Source organism: Phaseolus vulgaris, chromosome 1 (assembly GCF_000499845.2).
Source record: "Phaseolus vulgaris cultivar G19833 chromosome 1, P. vulgaris v2.0, whole genome shotgun sequence".
Taxonomy (NCBI): domain Eukaryota; kingdom Viridiplantae; phylum Streptophyta; class Magnoliopsida; order Fabales; family Fabaceae; genus Phaseolus; species Phaseolus vulgaris.
Window position 1 is genome coordinate 43,963,257 of NC_023759.2, and position 14,814 is coordinate 43,978,070.

The window sequence follows — 14,814 nt, forward strand, 5'->3', positions numbered from 1 at the left end:
TACAAATAATTGAACCATTTTTTTTTATTAAAGGCAAGTTCTTTTTTATTTTATTTAGAGCAATCTACCATTTTTAAAGTTATTTCTATTATCAAATATATAAATTAATTATTTAAATTGAAATTTATCACGTTACATACACTTGCTCGCCACCAGAGTGAAAATGTTGCTTGAGTTGAGGTGAGAGTCAGTTTCACCTTTTTTTTCTAAAGTTTGAGTACTTAAATAAAGAAAACTAAAGTATAATGAGCAAAATTAATTTTCTGCAAATTCAACTAATTCATACATCAGATTTTTATTTTTAGTTCAACTACATAATTTTTTTATATCTTTACTGTCCTTAGAGTTTACTATTCTAGCTTTGGTCATTTAATTATTATTTTTTTCATTTTTCATATATTCTCGTTTAATATTTTTAAGTAAAAAAATCTAATGATTCTATATGAATCAATTCAATCATAAGTAAATTGGTTAGATTGATGTTGGGGATTCCGATTAAAAAAATATTTTCTAATAAAATAAGTTAAAATTGTATACATATATGATGTGATGTTTAATTTTGTTGTGATTAATTTTGAATATATTTTATGAGGAAAAGTATAAAAACAAATTTGGACATGTTTGTTCCTTGCAGTTGGAAAGAAGGAAGTTATGGATTATGGAACATAAGATGTGGAGTGAGCAGTAACACGGTGTGTTGGAGCAGTATTTTAGTCGGTAGTGGTGGTGGCAACTGGCAAGTGTCAAGTTTAAGGAAAATGTTTTCGTCCTAGAATTCCGATTTCTGTTGGGTTGGGACTTACTAGGATTAAGGAATAATAACGACTTGTGGAATAGGTGGCCCGCATCTTAACTTGCAAATACTAATGCTTCCGTAGTTTCAACGTCGTCAATGCTGCAAGATTTTGTTGCCAACCTCCTCTAGGGTTCCTCTGTTTCTTCCTTCACACCAATGGCCAAGAAGAGAACAACACCTCACAACAACAACAATAATAACCAAAGGAACACCCAATTGACAATTCACATGCCAAAACATTCTCAACAGCCAAGAAGCTCACCTCCCAAGCGTCGCACTGATTTCTCTGTCTTCACACGCACTCCCTCCTCCTTCTCTAACCCTGCTTCTGGTACCTTTTTCTGCCTCTTCTCAATTTCCTTCTTTCATGTTTGCTCTACTCTTTCCTCAATTTCGTTTCGATATGGAATTTCATTATTCTTCACTGTGTGGGCTTATTGTTGCTAATTCATTTTGGTCATTTTTATGTGGGGATCGTTCTTTCGTTTCTCTTTGAATTAATCGTCAACTGTTGACTGCAAAGCTAGTGCCATTCGTGCGATCCCCCGTATTTAGTTCATTTTCTGCTTTTCTGTTCGGTGCTTCTCAAAACAATTGAAATTGTAATGTTTTTGTATAGTAAGACAAGCAATTGGCAATTAGATTATGAAATCCCTTCCTCCTTCTTTGGTCGGAAGCAGTTCGATTTGCTGTTTATTGTGTCACGTCTTCGTAGATGATTATGTTCTTTTAAAAAGTTATTAGGATGGTAGTTTGTTAGCAATGTGGTTGAGCTACGAAATAACCGTGTCTACGTACTTGTTGCTTGGAATGAAATCATTCTTTTGTTACCATGCTAAATGGTCTGTGTGTACTGAAATTTTTTTGTAACTTTTTTATTTCAATCTTTTGTCATGTGTATTTTGTGTTAGAGGAAAAGTTCAGAATATGCTGTTTTTTGCATGGACCTTTACAGTCTTTAAGGTTGAGTCCCTCCATTGATATAATATGTTTTTGATAAGCTTTTGTCAAAATTTTGAAAGAATTAATTTTGTTTCTTAGATCCATATGACTTTTTTCAGGCTAGTTTTATACATTTGGTACTCTAAAACTTTGTTGTTGATGTTGCCAAGCGTTGAGGTTTTGCCGGTAGTTTGCTCTCTTCCTTTTAACATCTTGCTATGTGTAACATGTGATTCAAATTAATTTAACCATTCAGTTAGGATTTAAACCCAGTGTCTATTTTTCATTAGGAAACTTTGGTTGAATTTTGTTAAAATATATGGCTGATCTTTGATCTGACTAATTTTCATGCAGGTTCGTCTTCTGGTGAAGTGAGGTTGAGCAATGTCACTGCAAGAAGTTTGCAGGGAAGGGGAATGACAACGAAACAATTTTCTGAGAATATGATGGTTCGGTGCAGCATTTACCAAGAGGGTAGATCAGTATGTTCATCTGAGTTTTTTGATGCCGCAGTTGTGGAAGTGGATTCAGCTGTTCAAGATGAAAGTCTTGATCTTGGCAGCAATAGGTTTGTTTTGTGCAAGCATGCTAGTGCAAATAAGTGGAGATTAAGACCTTTCGGCTTTTATGTTTTAGTTGACTGAAACTTAAAGTTTCTTGTTTCTATACAGGGATGATTGCAATGAAAAAAATGATATTTCCAAGATGTCAGAATCTACACCTCTTGAATCATCTATAAGTGATAGCAGTTCTCAAGCTGCAACTCCTGGAAGTGTTGTATGGGCGAGGACAGATTGTCAATTGTGGTGGCCTGCTGAGGTATTTACTTTTATATCTGTGTGCTGGTTCATGAGTCAATATGGCATATGATAGACAAAAAAAATCCACAGTTACAAAGTCCATAATCTCTTACTGGCAGCTTTGAAGAGTCTCTTGATTTTACGAGTTCACTTACCACCTAAGTTCTTCAGGAAAATTCACTGACATCAGGATATTGTAACATGTCCTTGTCTTCTTTAAAACTGGAGAACTTACTTTCAAATTTTAAAATGACTTTTCATATAATCAATAGAATAATCTGCTGCATAATCAGGAGAATTATTCTGTAATTAAGTGCAGATTTCATTCCCTATTTATTATGACAGATTTGGTAGTGATTTGATTTGTACAACTTTAATTATCCATTATTTCTTTCTTTTATTACCTATTATTTCTTTCCTTAATCACATTTGTAAAACATCTCAGAAATATATTTCATCTATTTCTTTCAACTTAATCTATAATCAGTTTAAGCGTCACGATCTTTTCCTTTTTTAATAATCGATGTATTATCATCTTTATTATCTCGGCAAACTTTGATAAACCCTTTATTTCTTTATTTTACCCATTCCACCATGTTCCTGTCTATTCCTTCGGAAATTTTTGTGACAATGTTCACTCATGGGAACTGTCGAAGTTAAAATCAATGTTTTAAATCAATTATTGTTCACTTGAAATTTGTAATCCTTTAATTATTGAAGATTGAACTTTTTTGCCTATTCATATCTATGGTACTTGATTTGTCAAAACTTTTCTCAAGCTGCTAAACTACAAGAAATATGAGGAAAACCAATTATTTGAACGTTTTTGTAGTTTACAAGATCAAAACTATTGGTGCAAATCTGTCATACTTCCGATGTTTTTGAATCCAACCTTCTAAACATAATAGTTAATAAAATAGATCAGCTTATGACTTTGGCATGGAGTTTATTTCTCTGTCACTGTTTGCTTTTAAATTTCATAGCCCATTTATCTATATTAATTAAGAAAATACACATTTCAGATCATGGAAGAAACATCTGCGTTATCCAAACCTGGTAGTGATGGACATGTTTTAGTGCATTTTTATGGAAATCTTCCCAGGTATTTCTCATATATTTTCCTGATGGAATTTTCTTGGTTTGTCTGACTTGTCTACTTATTGTACTGAATGTTTCTTTGTTCCTTATCAGTGCCTGGATTGATCCAATGACAGATATTTCAACTTTTGAGGAAGTGAGTTAATCCTTTTCATGCAATATGCTTTTGTACATATGATAAGTTCATGATGCTTTTGTACATATGGTATACATTTTATTGATATTTAACATCTAAGTAAAGCCATCCTAGAAGAGGAGGCATGTAGAATGCCTCGTTGTCATCCTCTAAATGAGAAAGCAGAGGGTGAATAAATGCTTATTTCTCAATTTTCTAATATGTTTCCATGCAGCATGTAGCCTAATTTTTGTACTGAGCTAAAAATAATCATATTGTCTCTGCTGTTGCCAATCCTTCTATTCTAATTTTTATTTTAAGTTTTATGAATTTCCCTTTTCCTTTCTGTTGAGAGGTTGGTTGTTATGGAATTAGGGAGATATTTTACACAGTTTTCTGTTAAGCAGGACTTGAATTTCAACAATTGTGAAGAAGGTAGTTCTATGATTGTTTGCTTAATCATTTTCTGTACATGATTTTATTTCAGTCCTTCGAAGCAAGGAGCAATAACCCTTCAGAAGATTTTCAACAGGCTTTAAAGCAAGTATGTTTAATGTAAAGCAAAACTTCACTTTGTTTTGCTCCAATAAATTTTACAATTTCAGCCAACAGAGCCTGTATATTATCTATTTTATAACCCCTCCCCCATTCTCGGTAAGACTTTTTTATTTATATTTTTATTTTATGATACTAGGCATTACAGAAGAAGGCACAACTTAGTTCTTGCCGAAAGTTGACAGCTGATAGTTCTCCTCAATCTGATATGCAAGAACGTCTATTTGGTACTGTCTTGATTTCTACTCTAAATTATTTTGTGTATAGTGAAGTGAGATGTCACAACAAGGGCCACAATGGAGGATGCCATAAAATAGAAAATAAAAGATTTTCAACCTCTATAACCGCATTGTGACAAATAGTCATTCAACTAGACAATTTGCAATTTCACAAAGGCTTCTTGGAAACCATCATTCCGTTCCATTCCATATGGTTGATTTTGTGCAATAGTTTGAAGATTTAGTTCACATCTAACTATCAAATACAATATGAAATGGAAAGATTTAGTTCCTCTCTATCTTATGAATTGTTACCTCAAATGTAACACCATAAATTGAATTGACAAATTTATCTTTGCAATCACTTCTTTATGAGACCCATCAAAAGTTCTACTTACCACTATGCTTGAATTCATGTATCATTCATTAGATGATACATTTTCAAGTGTCTCTTTTGAGGTCACTTTCAATGAGAAACTATTGTCAACTATAACACTTGTCAAAATATGGTTTGTTGTGTATGTCACTATATGTGTTGGGTCTAATTATGCCCAACTCCTTCCATTGAGATCCCATACGTAATTATTGGTAGTGATTCTAATATTGATACCTTCAACTTTTTCCACGAAAATGTTATGAACAACGTCAATCTCATTCAATATTGATAAATGTATTTTACTTTTTACTATATGAGATATATATAATGTTCCTTTGTTGTGCTTTAAACACACAAGGACTCCATCATATGACTTTATATCTTTTATCTCTAAATGGTATATAGAACCTAATTCGAATCTATGCCCTCCTAGTGGACCCATTGTCCATCAGTGTCAATTTTTATTTTTGAAAAACTGTCTCTTTCCAATTTCTAGCATCCTTTCTTTGGTATGCACATTTTTCCATCTATTTTCTACCATTTCTTCACTGTCATTAGCTTTTCGACCAACAACCCCACTATTTGAGTTACCTTGCCTAGGCGACCATTGCATCGTTGGAGTTGCGGTCATTAGACCAGCCATGCATTCTCATGCACACACGGATGATGTTGTGTTTCTCTCTCCTTTAATTATTGGTGACAACGTGTCCGACCATCGTTTTGCTTGTTCTCACTAACACTGGACTTGCCTCAATGTCTCCTCCTTCAATATGGTCCTAGCTATGTGATTGTGAAGATTTGGTTGTTGTTTTCTCTCTCTCTCCATCTGATCATGGTTTTTTCTGCTAGTGGTAGGTTTGAATTTTCTATCTTTACTGACTATGCCAATGCCCCACTCTCCATTGACAAGTTTGGTGATAGTAATCATGACATTCGGACATTTCATATCAAGCTCTGGCTTAAGGGACAACATTATTTGATTGTCTTACCTTGATACATGCTTCCATTGATGAAGGATCACACTCGCTAGTCCAAAGTTGATCTTAAGTTTGTAGTGTTTTTAAGTCAACTAAAAGTACGAAAAGTGGACCAAGCAGAGTTTAACAACTTTGTTTGGTTGTTGAGGAGAAAAGATGACATGAAAGAATACCAGTGCCGGATATCTGCATCGACTATATATATGACCAAATTATAATATATAAGTGGGGTGTAAACGTCACCTTAACAAGGCAGTTTTGTGAAGTTAAATTAGCCTTAAAGTCCACTTTCTAAGATGGTATCAAAGTTTATTAGTGTCTATTCTAACTAGGTTTGTTGGGTCTATCGTATTACCTAATATTGAGATCCCTCTATTCCAATTCTAGATGTCCTCGGTGTGAGGGGAAGTGTTGCAGATCCTAAATCAACTATATATATGACCAAATTATACGATATAAGTGGGGTGCAAATCTTAACTTAGAAATTAGTTTTGTGAGATTGAGTTAGACTTAAAGTTCACTTTTTAAGACATAGGAAGTCATGAAAGTCTGAAAAGAAGGCAAGAGGTATATACAACGATCATTTTCACTAAGAAAAATAAAATAAAATCACCAAATTGATTTTTTAACTTCATTATAAAAGGATTGAACTATGGAAAACAACTTAGAATGATTTTTTATTAAGAGCAACTAAGTATATCAAGAATAATCATCAATGAAAGTTATAAAATATCAAAATTCTAAAGTAAACCTAACACAACTTGGTTCCCAAATATCTGAGTGAACTAAAGCAAAAGGAGATAAGATTCTATTGGAGACACTACTAGGAAAAGTACTACAATTGTGTTTTTCTAATTGACACAACTCACAAGACAAAGTAAACAACTTAGTCAAATGCGTTACAAGGTATTAAAGCTTGGCAAGGGCAGAATTGCCCAATTGAGCATGGATAAAGGAAGGGGAATCCACCATCAGGCCAACCTGAGCATTGGTCCGAAGTTGATAAAGACTGTGATACTCACATCTATTGCCAATCGTTCGTCATGAATTCTGGCCCTATAAGAAAACAAAGTCTTTAGTAAAAGAAATAATATAATCAAGAGAATAGGAGAGACTACTACGAGATAATAAATCAAATGGAGACCCAAGGATATTGTAAATGGAGAGAGACAGGAGAAGATGGACAGTACCAACAATAGAAGATGCAGCTTAGAAAGGGTAAATAACCAGATTGGGAAATGAATGAGAAAAGAGACTTATTACCTAAAATATGCAGAATCAATGACCCCAAGGCCAAGAGAGGTGGAGTTAGTGAGACTAGCAAATGAAGTGCGTGTGTACAAAATGTGCGCATTCATTAGGAAAGATGAATGCCACAAGCAGATAAAACTTTTACTTAGTATATTGATGTCTTTGCTTGGTCATATTATGATAATGTCACACCTTGATACTACAATAGTGGAACACATATTTCCCTTGAAGTCAAAATTTACTTCACTTCCAAAAGTGAAGACAAATGAAACGAAAATCTCTTTAAAAACCAGAGATAAGGACAGGAAACAATTTTATATTGATTTTCTTGCTGTTGGGAAATGCCTATAATGAATTTCCAATATAGTGCTAGTTCCTAAGAAAGATGACAAAGTTGTGTTAATTATCAAAACCTAAATAGAGCCAACCTTGAAGATGTTCTTATTTCTTGTACCGTATATTGATTTGCTAGCACACTATACAAATTAACATTCTTTATTTTCTTTAAAGGATGACTTCTTTGGATACAATCAAGTTAAGATTGTTAAAGAAAAGGAGAAAATAATGATCATCACACCCACTGGCAGATATCAGTAGGAGGCCCAGGGGGCCATGGCACCCCAATATATATGCCCCAATTTTTTTTTAAACATTAATAAATAATATAAAAATTATTTTTTTGAAAATTTGACCACCCCCCAGTAGTATATTTTCAATCTCCGCAACTGCTGGTCACTTTTTGCCACTTAGGGTTATTTCATTTAGGTGAATTTTTTTTGGGGTAACATACCAAAGAACAATGGTGACTTTGATTCATGACCTGATATATACTAAGATTAAAGTTTACAGGCATGATCACAAAGTCATTTAAGTTATTTGCAAAAAGTGTTAAAAGTGTTTGAGGAAGTTGTAAGAGGCTAACCCAACTGAATGCTCTTTTGGCATGAAGTCTGACAAGTTGGGGGTTTGCAGTCAACTAAAATGGAGTTGAAGTGGATCTGATCTGCCAGTATTGAAATGCCACTTTCTCGCCAAAAGAGGAGGTTTCACGGCTTTTAGAGAGATTGGATTATATTTCCCGATTCACATCCTCACCTAACAACAACATGCGGTTCATCTTCAAATTGTTGTGCAAAATCAACCAATGGAGTAAAATGATGTTTACTAAAAGTCGAACAATATTTGTGAAGTCCTCAATAAAATCGTTGCCTGTTGCAACAAGGAGCACAACAAAGGTGGTGACTCCATTGAAAATATTTTAATTTTCAACAACAGGTAGGGCTTTCAGTGATATGATTATGATTAGTCACAGTTCTATTTAGCAAATACTTTTACCAAACAAAGGATTCTGGGACACTTATCTTCATAGAGAGTTCCATGTGCATTGTTTTTATCCATGCATCATTGAATGTCCTTGTATGTCTTGTGTGTTTGTCAGACTCGACAGCTATCTACTGATTGGCAATGGTTTATTCTTTTTGGTTGTTCTTTTTTCCTTTTTAATATGAAGTTATGGTTTAAACAGATAAATGCCCTTCTAGGACCACAAGCAAAACAATTGATGATTGTCAAGAGAGACGAAGGGGGAAAAGGGAACGTAAACCCAAAGTTCACTTTGATGTAAGTTTCCAATTTACAACTTGTGGCATGATCACTATTTGAACTTGTCTGTCACGGGCTTAATGAATAAATTGTTTTCCAGGAGGTTACATATCCAGTGAAATCAGAAAGAAAGCTTCGCCGGTTAAAGATAATGCGGTACCTCGGCCTTGCAGCTCCAATTGGTTCTCCTTTTTGAATTTTGACCACGATTACCAGTAATGCATATTTCAAATGTTTGCAGCCTAATTTCCTTTCTTTAACCATAATAATCATGAAATATGCAAATTCAAAAATCTGTTTCTACTTGCTCTGTAAAATTTTGTAGGACTATGCAGTCTCATATTACATTACTATCTGTAAAAACCATATCAGAATTTAATGGAATATCAGATTAGTTCTCCAATCAAATCTCCATTTTCCATTTGTTTAGTTTAGATTTTCTTTATGGTCATATTTCGTATAATTTACTAAAAATAAGGCAAAAGAACCCAAGAAAGATAAACTCATAATTACAGTTGTTAAGTATTGTTTCTTGATCTATTATTAGGAAATATTTGTCAAACCTTAATGATTATTTTATCAATATACGTTAATCATTAAACCAGTTTGAAATATTTGGTCAAAAAATCAAAAGATATTATAGGGTATAATTGAAATATTCTGATTTGTAAGCATCCGTCTTGAGAGGTTCATTATTGTACCATGCTTGAATTTCCAAATACAGGTTATGTGTCTTTGCTAGAAATTTGTTGATGAGAGAAAAAGTGAATTTGTGAGGGAAACATTATCTATCGATGATGAAACCAGTGACTACCCAACCACTTTAATCTGTATTATTGGTGATTCACAGCAATGGGTGTTGCAAATGGTTTATCAAATATTCAGGCTCGTATGTGCGTCTTATTCAATTTGGCCGAAATTTACAATAAAGTCTATAATACCAACATGATGAAAAAACAAAATGATAAGCTGGAAACGAACAAGCCAAAAGAATGAAATGAACAAGTAAAAGACGAAAGGGAACATGAAATACTGTTTCTGAAGAAAATCTACACGTTCGTTCCACGCAAGAAAAAAAAGGTCACTGCATCACTTTAAATAGAAGAAGCAAATTCAAATGTTTATTATTATACAATGATCTGCTAAACACAAAATTTAATTATTCAATTAGGTGGCCTTCTAATCCTTAAAATTAAAGAGGAGAAGGTATGAAATGTTATATTTTAAATGAAATCACGAAGAATACTTGCATAGATAATATATTACTTCTCTCTCGACATGTCCTTACTTTCTATCAAAATTGGTATTAATAAAAAAGAGTTTGCACGATTTTAACTTATAGTTAAAAAACAATGCATTCACTATATAATGTCATCATATTTTAATGTAACTAATATTTTTAGAGAAGTAAATAGATAATCTTAACGATAAGCCCTCCATTTATTATGAAATGAAGAGACCGATTTTACCTTTAAACCTATGAACTTTATATTTGATTAGACAATAAATTTTCTTAGTTTTATGTATCTCATTTAAAAAGAAGGAAAAGAAAAGAAGAAAAATAAAATAATATATTTTATTAATTAAGTTATTATTGGGTACTATATTTATATAAGACTGATAAAGCAGTTACAACTTACAACTGATAGAACAATTACAACTGATAGAGCAGAGCAGTTACAACTTACAACTGATAGAATAGTTACAAGTTACAACTGATAAAACAGTTACAATTGATAGAACAGTTACAACTTACAACTGACTGATAGAACAGTTACAACTTACAACTGACTGATAGAACAGTTGCAACTTACAACTGATAGAACAGTTACAACTGAAAGAGCAGTTACAACCTAGGTAACAGACACTTATAATATTCAAGATGCAAGGCATGACAAATATATATAATTATGAACTATATAAATTGAATTTATATGCACAAGTATGTCTCTTTTTTTTTGGTAGAAAAATATTTCTTATGGCTAGTTTAAAATAATTTATTTCTTATTTTTATAATCATAATAAAAATTTACACAATAAATTTGAGTGTTTAGAAAATGAATGTATTTGTCATTTTTAAAATTGTGTTAGAACCATGCTAGAATTGTTAGCATCCAACCAATATTTTTTGAATTTAACACTTCACCAATAGACGTGAAACAACAGTTACAACTGATATTACAACTAACAACTGATAGAACAATTATACCTGAAAAAATATGAAAAAGTAAGTATGATCTAAAATATTATATGAGATCATAATTATTATCTAATAAGTCAAGATTATATATATATATATATATTTAATATGTATCAAGTTAAACTCTTAAATAAAAACAAATCAACTTAAAACATGTTTGTATTGTAAAAGTTATTTTTTTAAATTTTTTTATAGAAATTGTTTCCTATTCTCATAAACAATTAAAAAAAAGAAAAATACATCTCCCAGTGTTATAATCCTTCCTATAATTTTAAAATACACATCTATTTCGCTTATATATTTCTAATAACATGATACTTATATAATTTTTATTTTGTAAATAAATATTCACTTTCTTTATGTTTTTAATAAAAAATAATCACCTTCTGTATATTTTTAATAAGGTCGCATTAACTTTCTTTATATTATTTAAAATTTCATATAAATCAAAACTTAAACAAAACTAATAAAAAATTAAAATAAATAATGTATACTAACATTTGATTTTTGACATGTAATTATAAATTGTCACAAATAATAAATTTACTGACTTAAGATGGAGGAAAAAATGCATATTGAGTTTGGTGGATTATTTGAAAAAAAAGCTAGTTATCAAGAGATTTTTTAAGCAAACAAAGTGTTAAAATTCAAAATTTATTATTATCTAAAATAAGTTGTAGTTTTATAATAGTTATTTCAAAATGATATTAACAGTGATTTTGTTCGGTTGTGAGTATAGTTCTTTCATCATAATGATTTTAAAAATGATTTAAAATAAGAAAAAAAATGTTATATGAGTGATTATTAAATTCTAATTAATTGTAAAATATGTTGTTAGTTATAATCCCGCATATCTTAACTAACTAAATATTCGATAATCATGTAAGTTTTTTTATATGCGTGATTATTAAATTCTAATTAATTGTAAAATATGTTGTTAGTTATAATCACACATATCTTAACTAACTAAATATTCGATAATCATGTAAGTTTTTTATATGCGTGATTATTAAATTCTAATTAATTGTAAAATATGTTGGTGGTGCTGTCAAAGAATATTTTATAATTATTTTACCTGCAACAACATTTTGTTTTTGGCGAAAGAGGAGGAGTGCATCTTAAATTGTAACAAAAGGGCTGAAGAAAATGTTTTGGTGTTGATCGTTGATGGAACGGGACCGATAATAATAAGTGTGAAAAATAAGAAAAGAGTAATATATTAAATTTCTGGAAGGCAAGACATAACCAGCGCAGCAGTGTCTGTGTGTCCCGGTGTCTAGAGGCACCTCGCCACGCCATACCACACCTCTCTCTATTTATGTTGCTCTCGCCTTCGCGATTCTCGCACCTTCCAATTCCATGGCTTCCTCAACCTCAGTTCCCGCATCCGGTACGTTCTCCTTCTCCGACCATTCGTTAAATTCTTTCACTCTTCCAATTCATCTTCTTCTAATCTCAATCAATCTCTTTCTTGCAGAGGCCGTGCAGGTTCTCCTCTCCTTGCTCGCCGATGACTCCTCCTCCGTCAGAAAGGCCTCCATGTCCTCTCTCAAGGACATTGCCGCACTGTAATCACTTCTCTTATTTCATTTCGTTCCTTCAATTTCGCTTCTTTCTTTATCCTCACCATTCATTGCGTCTTTTTCAGGAATCCTCTTCTCGTTCTCGATTGCTGCGCTGTCGTTTCGCGCGGTGGGCGTCGGGTGCGTTCTTTCTTTCTCTCTCTCTCTCTCTCTCTCTCTCTCTCTCTATATATATATATATATATATCTCGTTTTTCATTCGATGCTTAGGTTTTACTGGATCATGATTTTATTTTATTTCTCTCTCGTGGTGTTTCAGCGGTTTGGGAACATGGCTGGAGTTTTCCAAGTGATGGCGTTCGGAGTTCGGGCTCTTGACAAAAGAGACGTCGATTCTGCTTTCATGGCGAAGCTCGCTAAGATTGCTACCGCTGAGCTAATATCCTCTAAGGTGCTTTCTTTTCTGTTTTCTTGCAGGAGTGAGTAGCTAGTTGCAGTAGTGACAGTAATGCACACAATTCAGTGACGATCACTTTTTTAATTTACGTTGTTGGCTTAGTAGGAGTAAGTTAACTTGTGTGTGATTTTTTGGAGACTCGGTTTTACTTCGCAACTACTCAAACTAATTATAGAATATAGTGGAGCGCGTAGATGGAGATGGCTGCGGGCTTGAATTGATCGCATGGGGCTTTTGCCGTTTTGAACTGATGGAGGATACGTTTAATTTCTTGTTTCCTTTTTATCAACACACGAGGTCTTTCTTTTAAGTTTTAACAATGCTTTTCCACTTTTTGATAGAAATTTTTACCTCTCGGAAGTTAAGAAAGTAAGGAGAAGAAATAGTTTGTTGCATTGAATGAATGAGAAATAAAAATAAAAGAAAAACAGAAGGGAAATTACATCAACAAAGCACTGATTGCCTATCCAGCTGCAATAGCAAAGGCGTAAAAGTCCATAAGCTGGCATCATAAAGATACCAAGAAGGCAGCTTTGTTCCATAAAATTGGCACAGATTAAAAATCCTTGAAAATTGTGGCATGTCTCCGAATAGCAAACACTCTACATGTGCCTTTTGCTAGAAATTATGTGACTGGGATGTAATATGGATGTTGTCTATGATGCTGTATCGGACATGGTCAATTTAAGATCCAGACGGTAGAGTATGAGGGTTAGAAGGTTTGATAATTGGTGTTACCTTCACATTTGATTTATTTAGTTTTATTGTTCTCTTCAGTAGTTTTATTGTCTATTTAGTTTGTTGCATTGAATGAATGAGAAATAAAAATAAAAGAAAAACAGAAGGGAAATTACATCAACAAAGCACTGATTGCCTATCCAGCTGCAATAGCAAAGGCGTAAAAGTCCATAAGCTGGCATCATAAAGATACCAAGAAGGCAGCTTTGTTCCATAAAATTGGCACAGATTAAAAATCCTTGAAAATTGTGGCATGTCTCCGAATAGCAAACACTCTACATGTGCCTTTTGCTAGAAATTATGTGACTGAGATGTAATATGGATGTTGTCTATGATGCTGTATCGGACATGGTCAATTTAAGATCCAGACCGTAGAGTATGAGGGTTAGAAGGTTTGATAATTGGTGTTACCTTCACATTTGATTTATTTAGTTTTATTGTTCTCTTCAGTAGGAGAGTAAGAAAGCTTAAGGTGACCATGATTATTTGTATGTTGATTTGAATTTCAAAAGGTGATTTCCTAAAAAAAATGTCTGATTCTTGGGGGATTGGATGTTAAGCTGTCTTACATAATTTTTTGGGAGATATAAGCACCATTTTTGGGTCTTCATCTATTAGATGGTTGAACATATAGTGATTCAAGGTTTGAAATTTCGCTGCTCCTCCTTTCATTTTCCACATGGACAAATAATTTACTGGAAATTGAATGGATGCAAATTTGCTCGAGAGAAGGTTGTCGAAATTGAAATTCATTTTACTGGAGGACAAGATAAAAAGGCAGGTTACATGTGCTAGCCATGGTCTGATGATTAAAGTATAGTCGGTGCATACATTGGAGTTTGGCCACTATGAACTAGAAAAGTGTTACTGCATATATAGTTGGAACTAAAAAAGTTGAGGACTAGGGGGGCTAATTTTTTCTTGGTCTATGTTTGTAACATTCTTACATTGTTGGTTGGTACAGAAGGTATTAAAGAACATGTTTATAAAAAAAAATGACCTACAGCTAGGCCTATGGTGTCCGAACTTGTGTTTTTGACTCGAGTGAGAAATCAGATGATTACTGTCAGAACTCAGAAGTTAATGAGGAAGGAGATAAAGAGAATTTGTGAGTTGTACGATGCTTTGAGTATGGGATTTTGATTTATCTGGCAAGGTTTGTTAGG

General features: G+C 32.9%; 2 protein-coding genes across 3 annotated transcripts in view; both read left to right on the forward strand.

The window, feature by feature from the left end:
• Positions 1 to 570: 570 nt before the first annotated feature.
• On the forward strand, positions 571 to 9,138 carry LOC137814491 (uncharacterized). Its single transcript, XM_068617264.1, has 9 exons — positions 571 to 1,127; positions 2,093 to 2,306; positions 2,410 to 2,557; positions 3,561 to 3,640; positions 3,730 to 3,772; positions 4,239 to 4,295; positions 4,446 to 4,533; positions 8,654 to 8,748; positions 8,831 to 9,138. Exons 1-9 carry the CDS (start codon positions 953 to 955, stop codon positions 8,924 to 8,926), a joined length of 996 nt encoding a protein of 331 aa, XP_068473365.1. The 5' UTR covers positions 571 to 952; the 3' UTR covers positions 8,927 to 9,138.
• A 2,940-nt stretch (positions 9,139 to 12,078) lies between these two features.
• LOC137814492 (protein SHOOT GRAVITROPISM 6) overlaps positions 12,079 to 14,814 on the forward strand; it is a 56,357-nt gene continuing 53,621 nt past the window's right edge. For both annotated transcript variants that reach the window (XM_068617265.1, XM_068617266.1), the window contains exons 1-4: positions 12,079 to 12,320; positions 12,408 to 12,498; positions 12,579 to 12,633; positions 12,773 to 12,904. In XM_068617265.1, the coding sequence (XP_068473366.1) occupies positions 12,290 to 12,320; positions 12,408 to 12,498; positions 12,579 to 12,633; positions 12,773 to 12,904 (309 nt within the window). In that variant the 5' untranslated portion in view covers positions 12,079 to 12,289. The remainder of the gene's footprint in view (positions 12,321 to 12,407; positions 12,499 to 12,578; positions 12,634 to 12,772; positions 12,905 to 14,814) is intronic.

Excerpts from the sequence above, each read along its gene's own strand:
- LOC137814491 (XM_068617264.1), top strand. The coding sequence starts at position 953 with ATGGCCAAGAAGAGAACAACACCTCACAACAACAACAATAATAACCAA. Across the intron at positions 2,307-2,409 it reads CTTGATCTTGGCAGCAATAG|GGATGATTGCAATGAAAAAA; the intron begins GTTTGTTTTGTG and ends GTTTCTATACAG. Across the intron at positions 2,558-3,560 it reads AATTGTGGTGGCCTGCTGAG|ATCATGGAAGAAACATCTGC; the intron begins GTATTTACTTTT and ends TACACATTTCAG.